General features: G+C 37.4%; 1 protein-coding gene across 9 annotated transcripts in view; it reads left to right on the forward strand.

Annotated features, from left to right (window-relative positions):
* Window positions 1-8,000: 8,000 nt before the first annotated feature.
* plekha7b (pleckstrin homology domain containing, family A member 7b) overlaps window positions 8,001-18,616 on the forward strand; it is a 132,289-nt gene continuing 121,673 nt past the window's right edge. For 3 of the 9 annotated variants that reach the window (XM_051901702.1, XM_051901705.1, XM_051901711.1), the window contains exons 1-3: window positions 8,005-8,337; window positions 8,445-8,521; window positions 8,697-8,754. In XM_051901702.1, coding sequence (XP_051757662.1) covers window positions 8,255-8,337; window positions 8,445-8,521; window positions 8,697-8,754 — 218 coding nt within the window. In that variant the 5' untranslated portion in view covers window positions 8,005-8,254. Of the gene's footprint in view, window positions 8,338-8,444; window positions 8,522-8,696; window positions 8,755-18,616 lie in introns of all 9 variants that reach the window. The other 6 variants (XM_051901703.1, XM_051901701.1, XM_051901704.1 and 3 more) reach the window with 4 other exon arrangements.

The following is an 18,616-nucleotide window of genomic DNA, read 5'->3' on the forward strand; positions in this document are numbered from 1 at the left end:
GCATTGTGAGCTGCTGGCAGTGGTGAGGAAACCATCAGCAGTACAATACTGCAGAGCTGCGCAGTACTGCACTCCATCACAGAATGTGTGCAACTGCAAGGGATAAGACAGTAAACGGAAGACCTTTTAAGTGGTATTACAGAAAGCCCCTAATTCAAACAAGCTTATTAGCTGAACATGTGCTGTGCTCTGTTTTAGGCATATGGTGTTTTATTCAGGCAGACTGGGGGCACAACATGTAACACGGTCAGGTCCCACAGTGCTGGTATATGCCTCTGTAGGGTTACAGTTCTGTCAATCACATCTAATCCCGAATCAACACGAACTGTCAGTCAAAGCCAAGGGAATTGGCTGCATAAAACTGCTGACACAGTATCAAAGTGCCCTCTGCAGATGTCATTTTTTGTTTCATTTTTACTTGAACAAGAGTTTTAGGGGTCTCAGAATACGAATGCCAGTGTCTTCTTTCGAAATAATCTATTATTTATCTATTTCAATAGTGGGAAAAATGCTTGATTATTGAGCTGAATGCTTTATTATTAAGATCAGTTAAAGAATTGAACGATTTGTCAGAAAATAAACAGAAATAAACCCACAGCAGCTGCCTTTGTAGCAAATACCATCGCTGCAGCCACAAACATCTTTTTCCATTGTGTATCATCAATGTGTCTTCTGTTGGATTTTAAGTTATCCTTAGGGGGAAACGTTGCATCAAACCAACAAAAGGCTTGCCGACAAAAGTTCCCCCCCAACTCCAAAGGGATTATGTGCTAAAATATTTATACAGCTCTGAAGTGTTTGATGTAGATACACAACTGGAGTCAAATGGCTGTTCTTGGCGAGAACAGAGTGTAAAAACAGAGTGTAAATCAGGGATACAAGGGAAAATTCCTGTGTTTTATACAAAATTTCCATCTATCACTGCTCTTATCCCAGCCAATTCATATAATATGGTGAATTTGCCAAGAAGGATATGTTGCAGGAGCAACATCACAGAGTCAGAGTTATATAGTCTTTTCCTTGTCCTAGAACATACTTGTAAAAATGAATACCTTATAGAACATATAAATATATGTATATGTGTGTATATATAGAATGTACTGTATACATGTGTGTGTGTGTGTATATATATATATATATATATATATATATATATATATATATATATACAGTGGATACGGAAAGTATTCAGACCCCCTTAAATTTTTCACTCTTTGTTATATTGCAGCCATTTGCTAAAATCATTTAAGTTCATTTTTTTCCTCATTAATGTACACACAGCACCCCATATTGACAGAAAAACACAGAATTGTTGACATTTTTGCAGATTTATTAAAAAAGAAAAACTGAAATATCACATGGTCTTAAGTATTCAGACCCTTTGCTCAGTATTTAGTAGAAGCACCCTTTTGATCTAATACAGCCATGAGTCTTTTTGGGAAAGATGCAACAAGTTTTTCACACCTGGATTTGGGGATCCTCTGCCATTCCTCCTTGCAGATCCTATCCAGTTCTGTCAGGTTGGATGGTAAACGTTGGTGGACAGCCATTTTTAGGTCTCTCCAGAGATGCTCAATTGGGTTTAAGTCAGGGCTCAGGCTGGGCCATTCAAGAAGAGTCACGGAGTTGTTGTGAAGCCACTCCTTCGTTATTTTAGCTGTGTTCTTAGGGTCATTGTCTTGTTGGAAGGTAAACCTTCGGCCCAGTCTGAGGTCCTGAGCACTCTGGAGAAGGTTTTCGTCCAGGATATCCCTGTACTTGGCCGCATTCATCTTTCCCTCGATTGCAACCAGTCGTCCTGTCCCTGCAGCTGAAAAACACCCCCACAGCATGATGCTGCCACCACCATGCTTCACTGTTGGGACTGTATTGGACAGGTGATGAGCAGTGCCTGGTTTTCTCCACACATGCCGCTTAGAATTAAGGCCAAAAAGTTCTATCTTGGTCTCATCAGACCAGAGAATCTTATTTCTCACCACCTTGGAGTCCTTCAGGTGTTTTTTCATGTGTCTTGCACTGAGGAGAGGCTTCCGTCAGGCCACTCTGCCATAAAGCCCCGACTGGTGGAGGGCTGCAGTGATGGTTGACTTTCTACAACTTTCTCCCATCTCCCGACTGCATCTCTGGAGCTCAGCCACTTTGGGTTCTTCTTTACCTCTCTCACCAAGGCTCTTCTCCCCCAATAGCTCAGTTTGGCCGGACGGCCAGCTCTAGGAAGGGTTCTGGTCGTCCCAAACGTCTTCCATTTAAGGATTATGGAGGCCACTGTGCTCTTAGGAACCTTAAGTGCAGCAGAATTTTTTTTGTAACCTTGGCCAGATCTGTGCCTTGCCACAATTCTGTCTCTGAGCTCTTCAGGCAGTTCCTTTGACCTCATGATTCTCATTTGCTCTGTGAGTTAAATATATGAGTGTCACAGCAAAGGGTCTGAATACTTAGGACCATGTGATATTTCAGTTTTTCTTTTTTAATAAATCTGCAAAAATGTCAACAATTCTGTGTTTTTCTGTCAATATGGGGTGCTGTGTGTACATTAATGAGGAAAAAAATGAACTTAAATGATTTTAGCAAATGGCTGCAATATAACAAAGAGTGAAAAATTTAAGGGGGTCTGAATACTTTCCGTACCCACTGTATATACATACACACTCAAAAAATGATTCTAGCTGTTTGCTCAGTTTATTTAAATAAAATAAGCTGAAACAAATCTTTAGTTTTTTACTTAATTGTCATTTGCACTCAGTTTAATTACATTAAATGAGATTAAATTTCGGTTGCATTGACTGAAACTGGGCAGTGGATTTCTAGTTCTCAGCATGCTTTGCATAGGGATAGATAAGGAAAGTAAATGTTGAAATGAAGCGCTGTTTGTGCTTTTTTGTAAAGGGAAAGGCTTATTAGTGTTTAATGTTCAGTTATGCTGGATATTTAAAAGAGTTTCTAGGTTGAAATTTTTGTGGTTACCACTGTGCTGAAGAGTAGAGCTTGTTGTTAGTTGTGGGTGGCGACATTTAACTATCATGCATGTTGCTTTACTCATTGAGTTATACCTTTGTTGGCATCAATGCAGTGATATATAACTTTTTGTTCATTATATTCACATGCTAGCTATAAAAAGTTATGTATGAATATGTTCCAGACTAGCTATTTATTGTAACTTGAAGTAAGATTAGTTGATTATAGTGCTGCTCTTCTTCATACACAAATAAAGCATCTGCATACATTTTTGAATTTGAAGATCAAGGTAAATTGTTCTTAATTTGTCTTTCGGGAAACATGCAAGTATCTTCTGTTGCTTCTGAAGGGCAGTACTAAATGAAAAAAAAAAAAAGATATTTAAACAAAATAAGAAAAAATTGGACATCTTCATCCTGTTCAAAAGTTTTCACTCCTGGCTCTTAATGCATCGTGTTTCCTTCTGGAGCATCAGTGAATGTTTGAACCTTTTTTAATAGTTGTGTTTGAGTCCCTCAGTTGTCCTCAGTGTGAAAAGATGGATCTCAAAATCATATATTCACTGCTGAAAAGGGTTCAAATATGCTAAAGATGCTGGAAAACTGAAGAATTTGCAGGACCTGGAGGATTTTTCTGAAGAAGAGTTCAGTTTAACTGCTCAGAACAAACAATGAACTCATGAACAACCAACAACAACAACAAAAAACAGTTGTGGATCATCCACGTAACGACACACAGCATTAAGAATCAATGGTTCATAAACTTTTGAATGGGGTCATTTGAATAAATTCAGCTATTTTTTTGTCTTGTGGATTATATGTAAACATCTTTTATGTAAAATATCTTACTCAGCACAGTAATAAATAAAAATTAGCATGCATTTTGTATGATCTCTCTTATTTTGTTAAATTTATTCACATTTTCACAGATTTTGCAAGTGGTTCACATACTTTTTCTTGCAACTATATATATAGTACTTTGCAGGTAGGTTTCTTAAAGCATCTTGGAGACATTGCCACAGTTCTTCTGGATTTAGTCTGTCTCAGTTCTTTTCTGTTTCTTCATGTAATCATAGATGGACTCGATGATGGTGAGAGCAGATCTCCGTGTGGAGCACCGGCTGTTGTCAGACTCCTTGTGCTTATAAAAATTTCACTGGATTGTTACAATTAATGGCAAAAGGAATGTTTGGAAATGTAAACTGATATTTACTACTGATACACTATAGCAAAAGATATAAATAACTGGTTTAAAACCATTTTATTTATTTATTTTTACTAAAATGTTCTAGGATGAGGAAATGACTATATATATTTTTCACAACAACCTCATGTTCATTCATATGATATTTCGATGAGAAATTAACAAACACACATCTGAACATGAAGTGATGTTTATATTTTAAAATGCAGTATATGACTCTGCCAGGATGTAAATCTTATAAAGTCAATTAATTTAAAAATAGGGAATCCACTGTGAACGGTTCCAGCAGTTTGCCACTAATACAGTCCTTGTCTTGTGGTACATTGACATATACGGCGTGACATATACAGCGTGACTTTGAGCGGTCCCTCTTATACCAGGATGAAATTTATGGATAGCATGAAGAGACAGGACAAGTCCGGTTTGGCGCAGTGTAAGCATTATTGTAATGTCATGGTTGAGATGGCTCATTCTCAGTTCAGCCAAAGGTGGTCATAAGTAGTAGAGCTGATAGATTGAAACCCTCAGCTGTGTCATTTTTATTCACTCTGGTACACACACAAACAAGAACAAACATCATGACCTTCCATACATTAACTGCTGTCTGCACTGAATGACCTTTAGAGGTGAACTCAGTACTTTTTTTCTGCAGTATGTTACATATGAAAGAAAGAGCATTTTTTTTAAATATGCTTACAATGATGTATACTCGATGAAGATTCCAGTCACATCATAGCATATAAAAAGCTGCTTCGTTTTACATTGAGCCCGCTGCCTCTCAGGGCTGACAACGAATGACCAGCTGAATATTTCTCATTTTTCTCTGTAAACCCCATGGATAAATTAATGGCTTACTGAATAATGCATTTCTACAATGACATAAGTTTAAAAAAATCCATTTGCATTGCTTTTGTTGGGCTTATTTCCAGAATACAGTTATGAATAAATGCTTGCTAGTGGTTCTTTCCATAGCACAATAACTAGCAGTTGTGAAATATCCCCATCTGCTGTTTGAGCTGCACTGTACATAATGCCATTATTATTAATCACTTTGTTTCCTCTTTACTCCAGTCATTTTGTCTTTTTCCATTCTCTTCACTCCCCAGTGAGTGAATGATTAATGTTTCCCTCTTTGTGTGAAAGTTGTATATATAAATAAAAACATATTTCATATATAATTGTAGTAAAATTACATAATTATTAAATATAGATTTTTTTTTTTGTTTTGTAGAAAGATGCAGTTTTTGTTATACGCTAGTTTATGTATGTATGTATGTATTTACAGTATTTTACAGTATAAGGTCAACCTTCAACTGTCAGCCAGACTACAGACTATGGGTGGCTATAAATAGCTATAGTGGAAGGATATCAGCTGTTGTTGCAGTTGGATTGTTTCTTTTGTTGTGACTCTGCCCTGCCTTATTGAGAAGTTTGAGTGGGTGTGTTCCTGTGGTTATCATCAAGAATGTATGGGAGAGTCTTTAGGTATGAGTTTCGTGTCAGAGATTCCTCATACTATGAGACGTACGTTTGGCCTGTTTGCTTACATGAGGAAGTGCATCCTTGTCCAAATATTAGCTCAAGCTCATGTGTCCATTTACCAACATATTTTGGAGAGTTGGTTAATATTAAATCAGATAATCAGTTATTTTAAAGTCTTCAACCCTATAGACAATGCAGTAATTTTTAAGTATATAAGTATTTGTCCACTGAATAAAAAACACCAAAAAGAAGTCTATAGGCCTACACTTAATTTTTATAGGGTCTTGAACAGTTTTCATGCATGTACTGACAACCTCAATCAGGATTTCTTTCTTATGTGACCCTGGACCACAAAACCAGCCATAAGTTGAACGGGTATATTTGTAGCAATAGCCAACAATACATTGTATGGGTCAAAATGATCGATTTTTCTTTTATGCCACAAATCATTAGGATATTAAGTAAAGATCATGTTCCATGAAGATATTTTGTAAATTTCCTACCGTAAATATATCAAAAATGTATTTTTGTGAGTGGATATGCATTGCTAAGGACCTCATTTAGACAACTTTAAAAGCGATTTTCTCAATATTTTGATTTTTTTTTGCACCCTCAGATTCCAGATTTTCATAGTTGTATCTCGGCCAATGTATTGTCTTATCCTAACAAACCATACATCAATGGAAATCTTATTTATTCAGCTTTCAGATGATGTATAAATCTCAATTAAAAAAAAAAAAAGACCCTTATGACTGGTTTTGTGGTCCAGGGTCACATATGTTTTTATTGCTCTTAGGGCATGAAAAACAAGATTTGAACTTTTAGATTTCTTTTTATACCTTTTTGAAAGAGATTTTCAGATGTCCACTTCAGGAGACATTATGTGTTTTTGGTTTTAAATAAAGATATAATGAAGAGAAACATAATACAATAATAGGACAGCAATACTGTGTGTATTTAACAAACCTTTTGATAAAATGATATAAAATCATGTGAAAACTATAAAATATATACAAAAATAATACAGCTTCAAGTATTGCAAACGCAATTGAGTTTGTTCCCGTTCGACCAGCAGACTGAGAAGAATTTCATACAAGTTGAATGATTCATGTCTTTGATATCAGAACATGAGGATGTGATTCCATCAAAAGATCTGCTGAAGGTACGACTCTGTGGAAACCCAGTCTCCTAGGACAGAGGGAATGGATTGATATCACGGAGCAACTTGCCATTTCTGTTGGCCATCGGCCATCTTGGTTTGGAGAAAAAAATTCCACATACATTGGCTTGCCACTTGGTGGCAGTGTATATGATGATGATGTCCACTGTAGTGTCTACACTATAGAGGTCAATGTGCAACTATGCCATCAAAAACCATACGCAAGAAATTACTTTTTTGAATAGCTGTCCACTGTAGTGAGCTCTGTGCGTGAAAGGGTGAAAGTGACTTGATGGGAAACAATCAGTGTAAACATTAGTGGCTACTCTTACATATGACCAATTACCACTGAACATCAATGAACTATTAATAACACACCTGGCTAATAATTAAATAATGTTGATTGCTAGGAATGTGTAAAGGTAAACAAAGTACGTGATATTTTCTTAGGCCTGCCATCGAGTGTTGACCTTATGTAGCCCCGCCCCTTTTCAGCACTGCGCTCGTTGTTTTTTGTCTTCCGGTTTGTATTTCCACAGCGATTTTACGTATTTATGAATGAACTGCTCGTTTTAAAATCTTCCCGGTCTACTGACATTTGTTAAGACATATGCTTTAAACATTACAATGCTCACAATAACTTTCATTAACTCTACAACAGGTAAATCCACTTCACCAGCTAATTATCTTTTGACAGCGATGAAAAGTTCAGAGATACCGCAAAAACGGAAGTTCAAAGACAATATTTTAAAGATGGCGGCGCGCTTGTTTCTCTGACGCATAAGGTCTATAAACAAAGCAATGTTACGTTTTCGTCTGCAAGGAGACAACATGACTTTCTCAAAATGTTTAATCTGCAAGATATGGTTTCTCAGTCGAATATTTTTGGCTGGGAATCACGTAGGATAACCAACGTTAGGTTTATAGACAGGTTTAACCTGTCTAAAATTACCACTCACCTTCTATTGTCATTTAAATCATTAGCCACTGTTCGCCTACTTGTTACCTGCCAAAAAGCTAAAATCTGTGAAGACTGTTGTCATGAGCACAACACAACAAAAAAATCCAACGCAATCTGTCTTTAATACAAATCTGACAAGTTGAACAATTATCCAACTGTTTCAAAATGCGCCTGTGACCTAGGGGAATGTTAATCTGTCCAGGTTTCAAAGTGTAACTCCGATCTGTGTGAATACATGCATGTAACACCTTACAGCATTGGCTTTGCTGTAATAAAAGGTAGAATTTCTTGGGGCGACATCTGTGCACTAGCAGCATCAACATCCCGCCTAATTAATGATGCCTCCATTCTTTTCTGTCGGCTTATAACTGGGACAAAAGACTTTCTCCAAGTTTGGCCTGCCCCTTTAACAGCATTGCAGCCCTAGTGGTGATTATCGGACTGTCCGATTCTCTGGAAACTCTGCGGCGCAGCTCTCACTTTAAACCGGGATCATGGCGGCTCCGCTCGGGCGGGACACACTACCTGATCACTGGTCCTACGGAGTGTGCAGGGATGGCAGGGTTTTTTTCATCAAGTAAGCAGCCTGTTAGGGATTTAATCACAGTCGTTGTATTGTAATGTGGTTCTGGTTAATCCGCACATTTTCCGATGGATCTCGTAACAGGTGTTTCTGTTTTCCAGCGACAAAACTCGCGGCACTACTTGGCTCCATCCCCGCACTGGTGAACCTGTCAACTCGGGACACATGATACGATCAGGTACAGTAATAAACTACGCTTTCTAGTCTAAACTTTGCATTCTTAGTCGGATACAGCAAGTAAGTGTGTTTAAAGTAAGCAGTGGAAACACGTCCTTTGCATAACTGATGGAGGGCTACTTTCTGTTTCATTAAAAACTTAATGGAGTTTTGTACAAATATTTCTCTCCTCTTAGATTTACCGCGGGGATGGGAAGAGGGCTTCACCGAGGAAGGCGCCAGCTACTTTATAAAGTAAGCGATAGTAAATTTCTGTTTTTGTCCTTGTGAGACCGTGAGGATGCGAGTGCAACTGCAAAGCCCTCCCCAACGAGCGCTCACTCACTCCCGCCTCTCGCAGTGATCAGTGTCCGCTGTATGCTCGAACCTTCACGAGTCAAGAAAAGACGGATAAGTGAATCCAGTCGGACTCTTGATTGAATGTTTAGTGCCGAATTGCTCTTGGGTAGGCTATAGACTGTGGCAATGAAATCAGACAATTGATTTCCATCTGTCAGTCTATCAATTGGGTTGTCCAGTTATCACTGTTTATTATCACTGTTAATTCATTTATTTCAGTCCATGCATCCATCCTCAAGTTTATCTGTCTGTCTATTCATTCATCTAGTAAATCAGTCAATCCATTCATTTGTCAACATCCATCTCCACCATGTTCAGGAGTTGAGGAGACTCCTGGGCAGCAGAAGTGAGATGAAGTGGACTGTGGCAGGGAGAGAAGTACAGCTAAGGGAGCTGTCTGGAAAAATTAGCTGCTAAGACAGAGCTTTTCAAACCTGTCCTGGGGACCCTCCATCATTACACATTTTGGATATCTCCCTTATCAGACACCCAAGTAAAGTCTTGACCTGCGTCTCAATATGCATACTATCCATCCTGAATAGTATGTGACATTAATATTCAATACTATTTAGGGCGGATAGGGTGAATAGTATGCACATTAGGATGCAGGGTTGCACTCTGTATTAATGAGCTGATGAGTTGAATCAGGTGTGTTAGACGAGGGACACTAATCATTTTCAATGACAGCAGCAGGCGGAATTACAGAGGATGCAGTCCCATAAAAGTGGTTTTGAATAAGCATTAAGAGTATTGCTACGGGGGCTGTGGTCAGTGCTGCTTTATAGAACATTGCCTATATCACCTGAATATGACAGGATGTGTGGCTTGGCAATAGCCTGTCAATGACAAAGATTTTTGGTTTTGGTTTTTGACATCTGTCCCGTCCATCTCTTCAGTTTTAGTTGCTATTGTGAATTGGTAGCATGAATAGTACAGAAATTAAAGCAAATATGTAAGATATCCTCTCTGCAATTAGATGTCATAAACATTGCAGTTGTTCTCTAAATAATGCTTCCCAAGATAATGCTGTACAAATGCATTAAATACTTCTGTATTAATGAGCCAGCTCATGCTCTGAAAGTGAAAGATGATTTCCCTTGGAACCAGTAGATGCTATTTTCAGTTTTTCATCTAAAATGGAGCGTATTGATGTTGGCATTCTATTATTACTTTAATGTGTTTTTTTAACCTTAGTATAGTTTGGTAGAATTTCAGATTGAGACATGCTTGTTGTTTGTATCAGCTCTGCATTTTTATATTAGCTATATCTTTACCAGTTTTCTTGGATGACATTAAATTATAAGTGATAATGGCAAGGAGATCTGATTCTGTTTGATCATATGATGAAAAAGAGAGTTTTTCATTCTGATTATAGGGCCCTCACTACTGTTTACAGTCACCCATGTAGCCTATTACCTCCCTCTATGCCCACTTAATGGTGGAAATAAAGGGCATTGCCCAGCAGGACTGGATGAGTTTTCCCATTAAAATTCTCCTCATGTACGACAATATGCAGGACCTTAACCTTCTCCGTTTAGCGGATGTTGTACTCTGTCTGTACGTGTGTACGTGCATGTGCCCATATGCCCATGGAATGACAGAGATATATGGTGAGATCACACAGCCAATTCATGGTGGCTTGGCTTTCCAATGTCACTTTACCCATTCGGCTCCACTAATGTGGAAACCGCAACCAGACCACCATCATCATAGCCAAAGTATCTAGTTATTCATAGTAATTCGATGTCCTTTACTGTAGGACCTGTTCCATGTGACATATAAGAACATTTTGTTTGGCTGGCAGATTATTAGTTTGTTTAAACTGCTTGTTTAATTGAATTGAGAAATCAACCCGACAGCTGGCAGTAAACAACCGATGTGATTGCACTTTATGCCGCACATTAACAAACCAATTGGGGCAGCAGAAGCAAATGAAAGGCAATGTGAAGCTACTAGATAAGATTTTCCCCATCACGGATTCGTGTCTGAATTGTGTAGAGTCTATCTTTGCTGCCTTCTACATAATTGCCATGCAATGATTTGCTGCAGGATTGCATTGAAAACAATGTTTACTTGTGGCTTGTTTTCAGTATTAGCTTTGGAGAGTCCTTGAATTCATTCACCAGAGTAAATATAAAGTGCACAATCCTACAGTGACAGACTGGGCTGTTGATATACTGTGGTAACTCAGTTTCTTTATTGAAATTGTATGTTTGTGATGCGATCTGTATTACTCATTAGTTGTTTTATTCAACATAAGTCTCATATGCATCGTACACAGATGCCAAAATACCAGGCAGTCACTGCATCTGAGAAATCTACCAATGAGAATAATGTGACAATCACCCAGTTATCTTGATGTGCCACCAACGTAGCCCATGCAGTCCAGAATGCGTATGTGTCTTGCAGTCGTCTTTGCATCTAAATAGCACCACTTTCCCATAAAGCTGTTTATTTGTTAGTTCAATGCTCCACTGGTGTCTGACCAGAAAAATGCATCTCAACAAAGTGAGGGGGGTGTTTTAAAGGTCAAAGAAAATGATTTTAGAAATGTGTTATTGCTGACAGTTTTATTGTGAGCCATGTGAAGGGACTCATTGTGCTGCGTCTGGGCACAGTCAAATACTGAACAGTGCAGCTCAGAGGCCTTCGTGAGCTGAAATGTCAAGACTGTAAAGTAATGAACTTATTTGTGGGCTAAATGACATTATAGTTCCTGTTTTGATCCTGCTAGACATTGTCTTTGTGTCATTTTGTGTTAACGGGCTAGAAAAGGGAGCTGATTGTTATTTCAGGTGAAGAATGCTAGAATAGAAAAGGCTGCATACTTTGTTGCCTATTTCTGCCTTTTTAGGTATGGCAAGTGCCTTCCACTGCTTTAATCTGCCCATTTTGTGGTTTAAATTGCATTGTTTACTGTCTGTGGTTATTTGGCTCACTTAAGCCAAAGAATTTATCATGCACCATTTGGGTCAAGACTGGCAGTCATAAGTGGTTGAGTGCTTTCCCTCACTTCAAACTTTATGAGGACTTTATTTTTCTTTATCCTCTTGTAGTTTTATAAATCAACATTCATTGCCATAGACTGCAAATAGTGTACAGTAGAGTGCTGGATGTTGTTAAATGTGCAGCAGTAGAGAAAGACAGTGATGCTTAGACTGTCCTTGAGACAAAGCATGCTTGCGTTACATTAGCCACTCTCAGAGACCATCATTTCTGCTGATGTGATTATTATTTTTGTATAGTTCATGGACTGCTCTGTATCCGGTATACTGGATTATTATCTAAATTATATTTGATATACTGCAGACTTGAATTATGCCAAACATTTAATAAGTCCCATAAAACGTATAGTTAATGGTCTGTATCCATCCAGCATTCATCTAATTAAGTGATATGAATGGGGAGAAAGGCTCTCAGATGTTCCCACTCGTTCTGAGACGTTGCTGCCGTCACTGTGTGCAGGAGACTGAAGGTGGACCGTTCTGTGAAACCGGTGCCTTTTCCAGTTTAAAAGACTGTTTCTTTAAGTAAATTCTAAACAGATTTAAGACATTAATATTGTACAATCTCAAGTTAAATTAATACATTTTAACATAGATCAAAAGTGACACTTTAAGGCATTTACATTAATAAAGAATCATGTAATTCTGAAGACTGGAGTAACGACTGCTGAAATTCAGCTTAATAAATATATATTAAAAAAAAAAGAAAACAGTGCTTTTAAATTGTCATAATAGTTAATAGTTGTAATATTACTCTTTTTACTATATATCAAATCAAAATAAATTTGTACACATAAAATTCCAGGTTTTATTTTCATAATATATTTTTTTATTACAATATGCATATAATATTAGTACATGTATGAGGGACAGTGGTGTAAAGTATTTGAGTAAATGTAATTAGTTACTGTACTTAAGTATCGTTTTTGGCTACCTTGTAGTTTTACTGTGTATCTCAAATATTAGCAACTTTTACTCTCTACTTGACTACATTTTTGAACAAGTAAATGTACTTTTTACTCCAATACATTTGTGATGAGTAATTATATTTTGCATGACACCTAACTTTTTCTGCAGCAGTTTATTTCTGCTATAAAGAAGCGATATCGCCATCTACAGGGCATTGAAGGTACTATATCTTGTGCATTTTGCCCTTATTCACCCAAACTTGTCAGCAAGGCTACTTCACATGAATGCGAGTGCATTAGCAGGTGGTTGCTGAATCACAGGTGTTTGATTTAGGAGATGAGGTCATGACTACAGCCAGTGATGAGGCTGGATCCAGCACACGTCCAGTACAAGTAGGCTTTGACTATTTAAATTTACTAAACTATTTTTTTTTATCCGTTATATTGAAACCATTTGGAAGGGTATTGGTTTACTTACACCCTTTTTGAGCACTTAACTGTGCTTAACTGAGACTTGAGAGTTTGTAGACGTTTAAGAGGCTGTTGTGTTGACCTTGATTTATTGTTGCAATATTCATGTGTTCAGTTTTATTTTGATTTTAGAAAATAAACATGATTTCTCATCTTACAAATCAATTGTTTCTTATTTTCACTGGCATGTCTCCTAGGTGTCAAGGACTAGTGCATTGTTGAACCTACATTCACTATGAGTAAAATACTGTTAAAATCAGAGACTCTAAGACTATTACTCAAGTCGTATTAGAATTGGTGATTTGTAAGTTGTAATGGATTCATTTTGGCTGTAAGGTATCTGTACTTTTACTCAAGTATGGTTTTAGGTACTCTTTACACCTCTAATGAGGGACCCATGGCTCCTGTATCGTAGAATGACCTATATGACTTTATTAGGAGGTTGTGACTCAGGACAAATGATCTCTGAAAGGTCCTCGAAGGTCAGCGCAGCGTGAGGAATGCCTATTGAACTCAGTGGACATCAGAAGGATTTTTAGTCATAAAGAATCAAGGTGATTCATCTCTGCAGCCTACATTGGTGTCTCAGCCTCAGAGAGTGAATGGCAGGTGGTCTCAGCAGGCCTCCATTCCAGCCTGGATGATCAGACGTTTGAGGGATAGTGCTTGTGCGGAGATGTCCTTTCCACTCTACATCTGTCTCGCTTCAGCAGCTTTTCAGAAGGGTCGAGGGTCAGTGTTGTTTATCAGAGTGTCAGTCTGTCCTTCCTCTTACCAAGGGCTTATATTGGCAGGTTCACACATAAGAGATTTCCCCTATAGGGCAGTCAGGGTTGCCCTGAGTTTGAAAGTTTCTTGTGCCAGTTGGTTAGTCTGTTTACCAGGTGGTAGAATATGTTCAAGCTGAAGACATTTGACTTTCACAACCAATGTTTCCCGGAGTGCTTTGTCTACTGTTTTTATTTTTTTATTATTAGAAAGTCATATTTTTGATGCTTCAAAAAACAAAACTGAAGTGAACTAATTGCACTTCTGTCACTTGTTTCAGAATCTGCATCAAATTAAATATGGCGTCTTACCCTGATGGTAAGGTCCATGGTGACTCTGTTTGAGGAAGCACCCCCCCCAGACCCCCTTCTTTCACTTCAATGCTCATCCAACAGCCTGAGCTCAGGCCAAGTCTGCATGTCGCTGCCGTGACAACAGCCGCTGCTTGTGCAGCAGGTTTTTTGGAATTAAGAGAAGTCAACACAATGGCGGGACTGTTGAGTGTGAGCGACCGTAGTAAAATCAAACTCATTTACATGAGCCTCGATGGAGGAAGAAAATATCCTCCTCTTGAGAATATACACTTACCATTTAAAACTTTGGGGTCAATAAATGTTTTTTTTAAAAAAAATTTTTAAAGAAAATATTTTTGTTCATTATGTTGATTAAAAGTGACAGAAACCTTTTGTAACATTGCAAATGTCTTTACAATTTCAAATAAATGCTGTTCTTTTTTATCATTCTATTCATCAAAGAATCCTAAAAAGTATTTCTCCATAAAAATATTAAGCAACACAACTGTTTTCAACTTTTATAATAATAATAATAAGAAGCAATGTTACTTGACCACCAAATCTGCATATTAAAATGATTTCTGAAGGATCATGTGACACTGAAGACTGGCTGCTGAAAATTCAGCTTTGACTAAAATACATTTTAAATTTTACTCAATATATAAGCGCAGCCTTGGTGAGCAGAGGAGATTTCTTTAAAAACATTTAAAAAGTCATGCTGATCCCAAACTTTTGCACGGTAGATATATATTTACACTTGAGTGAACGAGCATGTGTGAATTGTCCCAGTGGACTGGAAAACTTTGGATTGGAAAAATTTGTTTGCCTTGTGAAATGTGGATTTCCTAGTTTTTTCCTCCCCAAAAAGCCAACAGATACTCAGAAAAGTCATTCTGTACTGAATTTGTGCAATTCTATATCTCCCCAAAGGCACTTAGACACAATGGTGTCCTATTGGGACAATATCCTTTTTGTCATTTGGGTTTACATCCCACTAGAGTTGCAGTGGAAGTGTTGTATTTCCATGTGACTGTAGCCCTAAATTGACCGCCTACAGAGAATCAGATTCCCAAACACCAGCTCTCTGGCACTCCCACAGCTCAACTCTTGGGAAAAAATTTAGAATTTCAGTTTGTGGTATTTTTACCTCAATCGCCCTTTCTCTTCAGATCCACTTATGGTGTGTTGATCCCACCCCCCCATTATTGGTTCAGTCTCCTGCAGTTCTTAGGATGCAATGAGTTAATTAACCATGATGTGTTTCAGTTGATTGGGAGCAAAACACTTTAAATGTTGAATAAAGAGGATGGATTTCCCTATAGGCACCATCTCCCAGCAATGTCAGTGGAGCAGCATTTGTGCCAAACCAGCAACCCCCCTCCACGCATCACTGTTCCTGTGTAGATGTGTTTTTAAGTAGTCCCATACCTTTATTTCAGAGGCAAAGCTCACTCATCCTGCAAATGACCTTTTGACTTTTTACTTTCTGATGCTGCAGAGTCACACTACATTACCTGCTGTCACGTCGGTTTGAAATATAGTGGACATACACTCCAGATCAGGCTACTACTGGGTGTTTTTGAGGTGAACTGTCATGTTTTATATAATAATTACAACCTTTACTGTACACATATGTGCTTATTTTAACCTAGAGACCTATTAGGATGGCCCAGACCTTCCTGTGTTTCTTCACAGTTAACAGTTAATAAATTATGCTTGAGATTAGACTTGATACATTGAGGACTGATAGTTTGAAACGAGCCTATTCAGGGGCAGAACACAAAATAACTTATTCACTAACCCCCTGGTATCCTGTTCAAATTGGATAGTTCAGCCCCAAAAAATAAAATTCCCTCATTATTTGCTCACACACTCATTCCATCCCTACCCTTATGGAAAGAAAATATATTTCCCTCTATATGAATGATCAATATGTTACATGATTTAACAGTATATTTGAAAATATTCAGAAAAATATATTGCGTAAATATATTATAATATATTGAATAATACATAAGGAATTGCTGCTTTTCATATATTGAAAACTATATGATAATATATTTCCTAATATCATAATGTAGGCCTATGTAATTTTATATTCAGTAATATACTTCATAATATATAGATTTATATGTGATCAGATATATTTATATATATACATATTGCAGATATATTTACTCATGCAGTATAAACACATATATGGAAAAATATATTATGTAACACATTTCTTATATTTTCTAATTATTTACATTTTAAATGTTTCATATTTTTAAGTAAGTTAACAAAAGCACACCTGCATATACTAAAGTTTCTACTAAAGAGACTATCACTGTGCTATAGCGTGCACAGCCGTTACTTTTTAAATAAAATTATTATAGTCTTAATGGTGTTTAGCCAATCATCAATCTAACCACAGGCTCTACTCTTCAGCACAATGGTAACCCCAAAAATTCACACATACCAGAAAACCTTTTAAATTTCAAAATAATACAACTTTAAACACTAACAGATCTCCCCCTATATCAATATTGAGCAAAACACATGAAATAGCACTTTAACAGTTCTTTAACAGTCCCAGCAAGCAAAGCATGCTGGGAACTAAAAGTCTGTTGTAACCACTGATTGTAACTCATTCCATGAATGTGTGTATATATGTGTGTATAATACATTCACATTTATATGGGAACATGTATGTGCAATATATGTACACAATAAAGGATGAAACTTTATGAATGTAATGCTATTTTTGTCTTCATTTATAAATATTTTATATGTATCAATATATAGCCATACATGGTCAATGCATATATTGCAGTATATTGAAAAATATAAGCACAAGTTTCCCATATATGGAAATGTATTATGTAATATATCGCATTATATTTTGCAGTATATTCCCATATATTTTTGTTCCGTAAGGGTAATGTGTTTGAAAAGCAAGTGACGTAAGTGTGTTGTGAAATTCATGCGAGAAGCCTGGAGGAACGCCACTTCTCCTTTGAACTTCATGACACGCTTATGTCGTGTGTCACAACGGGTGCTTCTGATTTCTTATTTGTGCATTCTCCTTTCCTTTCTTCGCTTTCTTTGCTTGCATCATAGCTCCACCCCCTTAGGATGCGAGGGAAGGATACACCTGTGTATCCTCACATATGGCTGCGTTTTTTCACTCAGAAACCCTTGCATTGTGTTTAAATGGAACACCCTAAAACATGCCGTTTTTGTGTGTGTCCCTTTAAATGCAAATGAGCTGCTGCTCCCGGCCCCCTTTCAAGAAGAGGGCGGAGCTTCAAGAGCTCATGCAACAACAAAACAGGATAATCTCATGCACTGAAAATGTCAGAAACTGTCAGTAGCGGTGTTCAGCCTTATATGCTCGAACTGGAGTCGGACAATAATGCCTACAGAGCCATAATAAATGCTGCATGGAGATAGAACAGGTATAGTTTAGTTTAATTACGGTTATAACTTATGTTGTCATCTTGCTTTTATCCACTATTAGTACAAGCCTTTTGACCTGTCCAAATGATGGCCAAAACTTTACTGATGTTTATTGTACATCACACAAAAGATGAAGCGTCCGTTTTCACTCCAGGAAATCACTGTAAGAGCTTAATAAAACGCAGTACAAGAAGTGCGCATTAAAGTCTTATCCGTAAACTCTCTTCCTTGCATTATCAACATACACAGCGAATTACACAAAAACACTCGGAAGCTCAGACGTGCTGCGTAACACATGAGAATGAATCTCATTGGTTAGGCAGCACGTTTGAGCTTCCGGAAGATGTTTGATCTTGTGTATGTTCACTGATCAATGTTTATATGTGAGTAAAAACCTAAATTCAATCACATAAAGTGATCGTGTCACTTCAGAAAACGACATTAGGGTGATTTAATTAATGACAGAATTTTCATTTTTTACTGAACTAACCCTTTAATATTAGGCACGTCCCGCAGTTTAGCAACAGTAGACTGCATTTTACAACACTCACTTGATTTGGATGTTAAGTTTGGCTTTGTCAGATAGGAAAGAATGAATGTGGCAGCGGCACAATAATCATTTTACCTCGATTATCTTGTTTTCATAGTTATTTCATAATCAGAATTGAAAATCATTTATGATTACTTGCACAACCCTATTGTTGTGCAAATACACTATCTTGATACCCCATCTTGATATTACCCAACCTAACATTACCATTTGACAAGTTAGAATAAGAGTCTTTGTAAACGTGGACCGTCATTTCTGAACCAGTTGTTTTTGCAGAAATCCAAGGATATCTGAAAGAGTGGTTCTTTAAATTTCAATAGA

This window comes from Ctenopharyngodon idella, chromosome 7, assembly GCF_019924925.1.
Source record: "Ctenopharyngodon idella isolate HZGC_01 chromosome 7, HZGC01, whole genome shotgun sequence".
Classification (NCBI taxonomy): domain Eukaryota; kingdom Metazoa; phylum Chordata; class Actinopteri; order Cypriniformes; family Xenocyprididae; genus Ctenopharyngodon; species Ctenopharyngodon idella.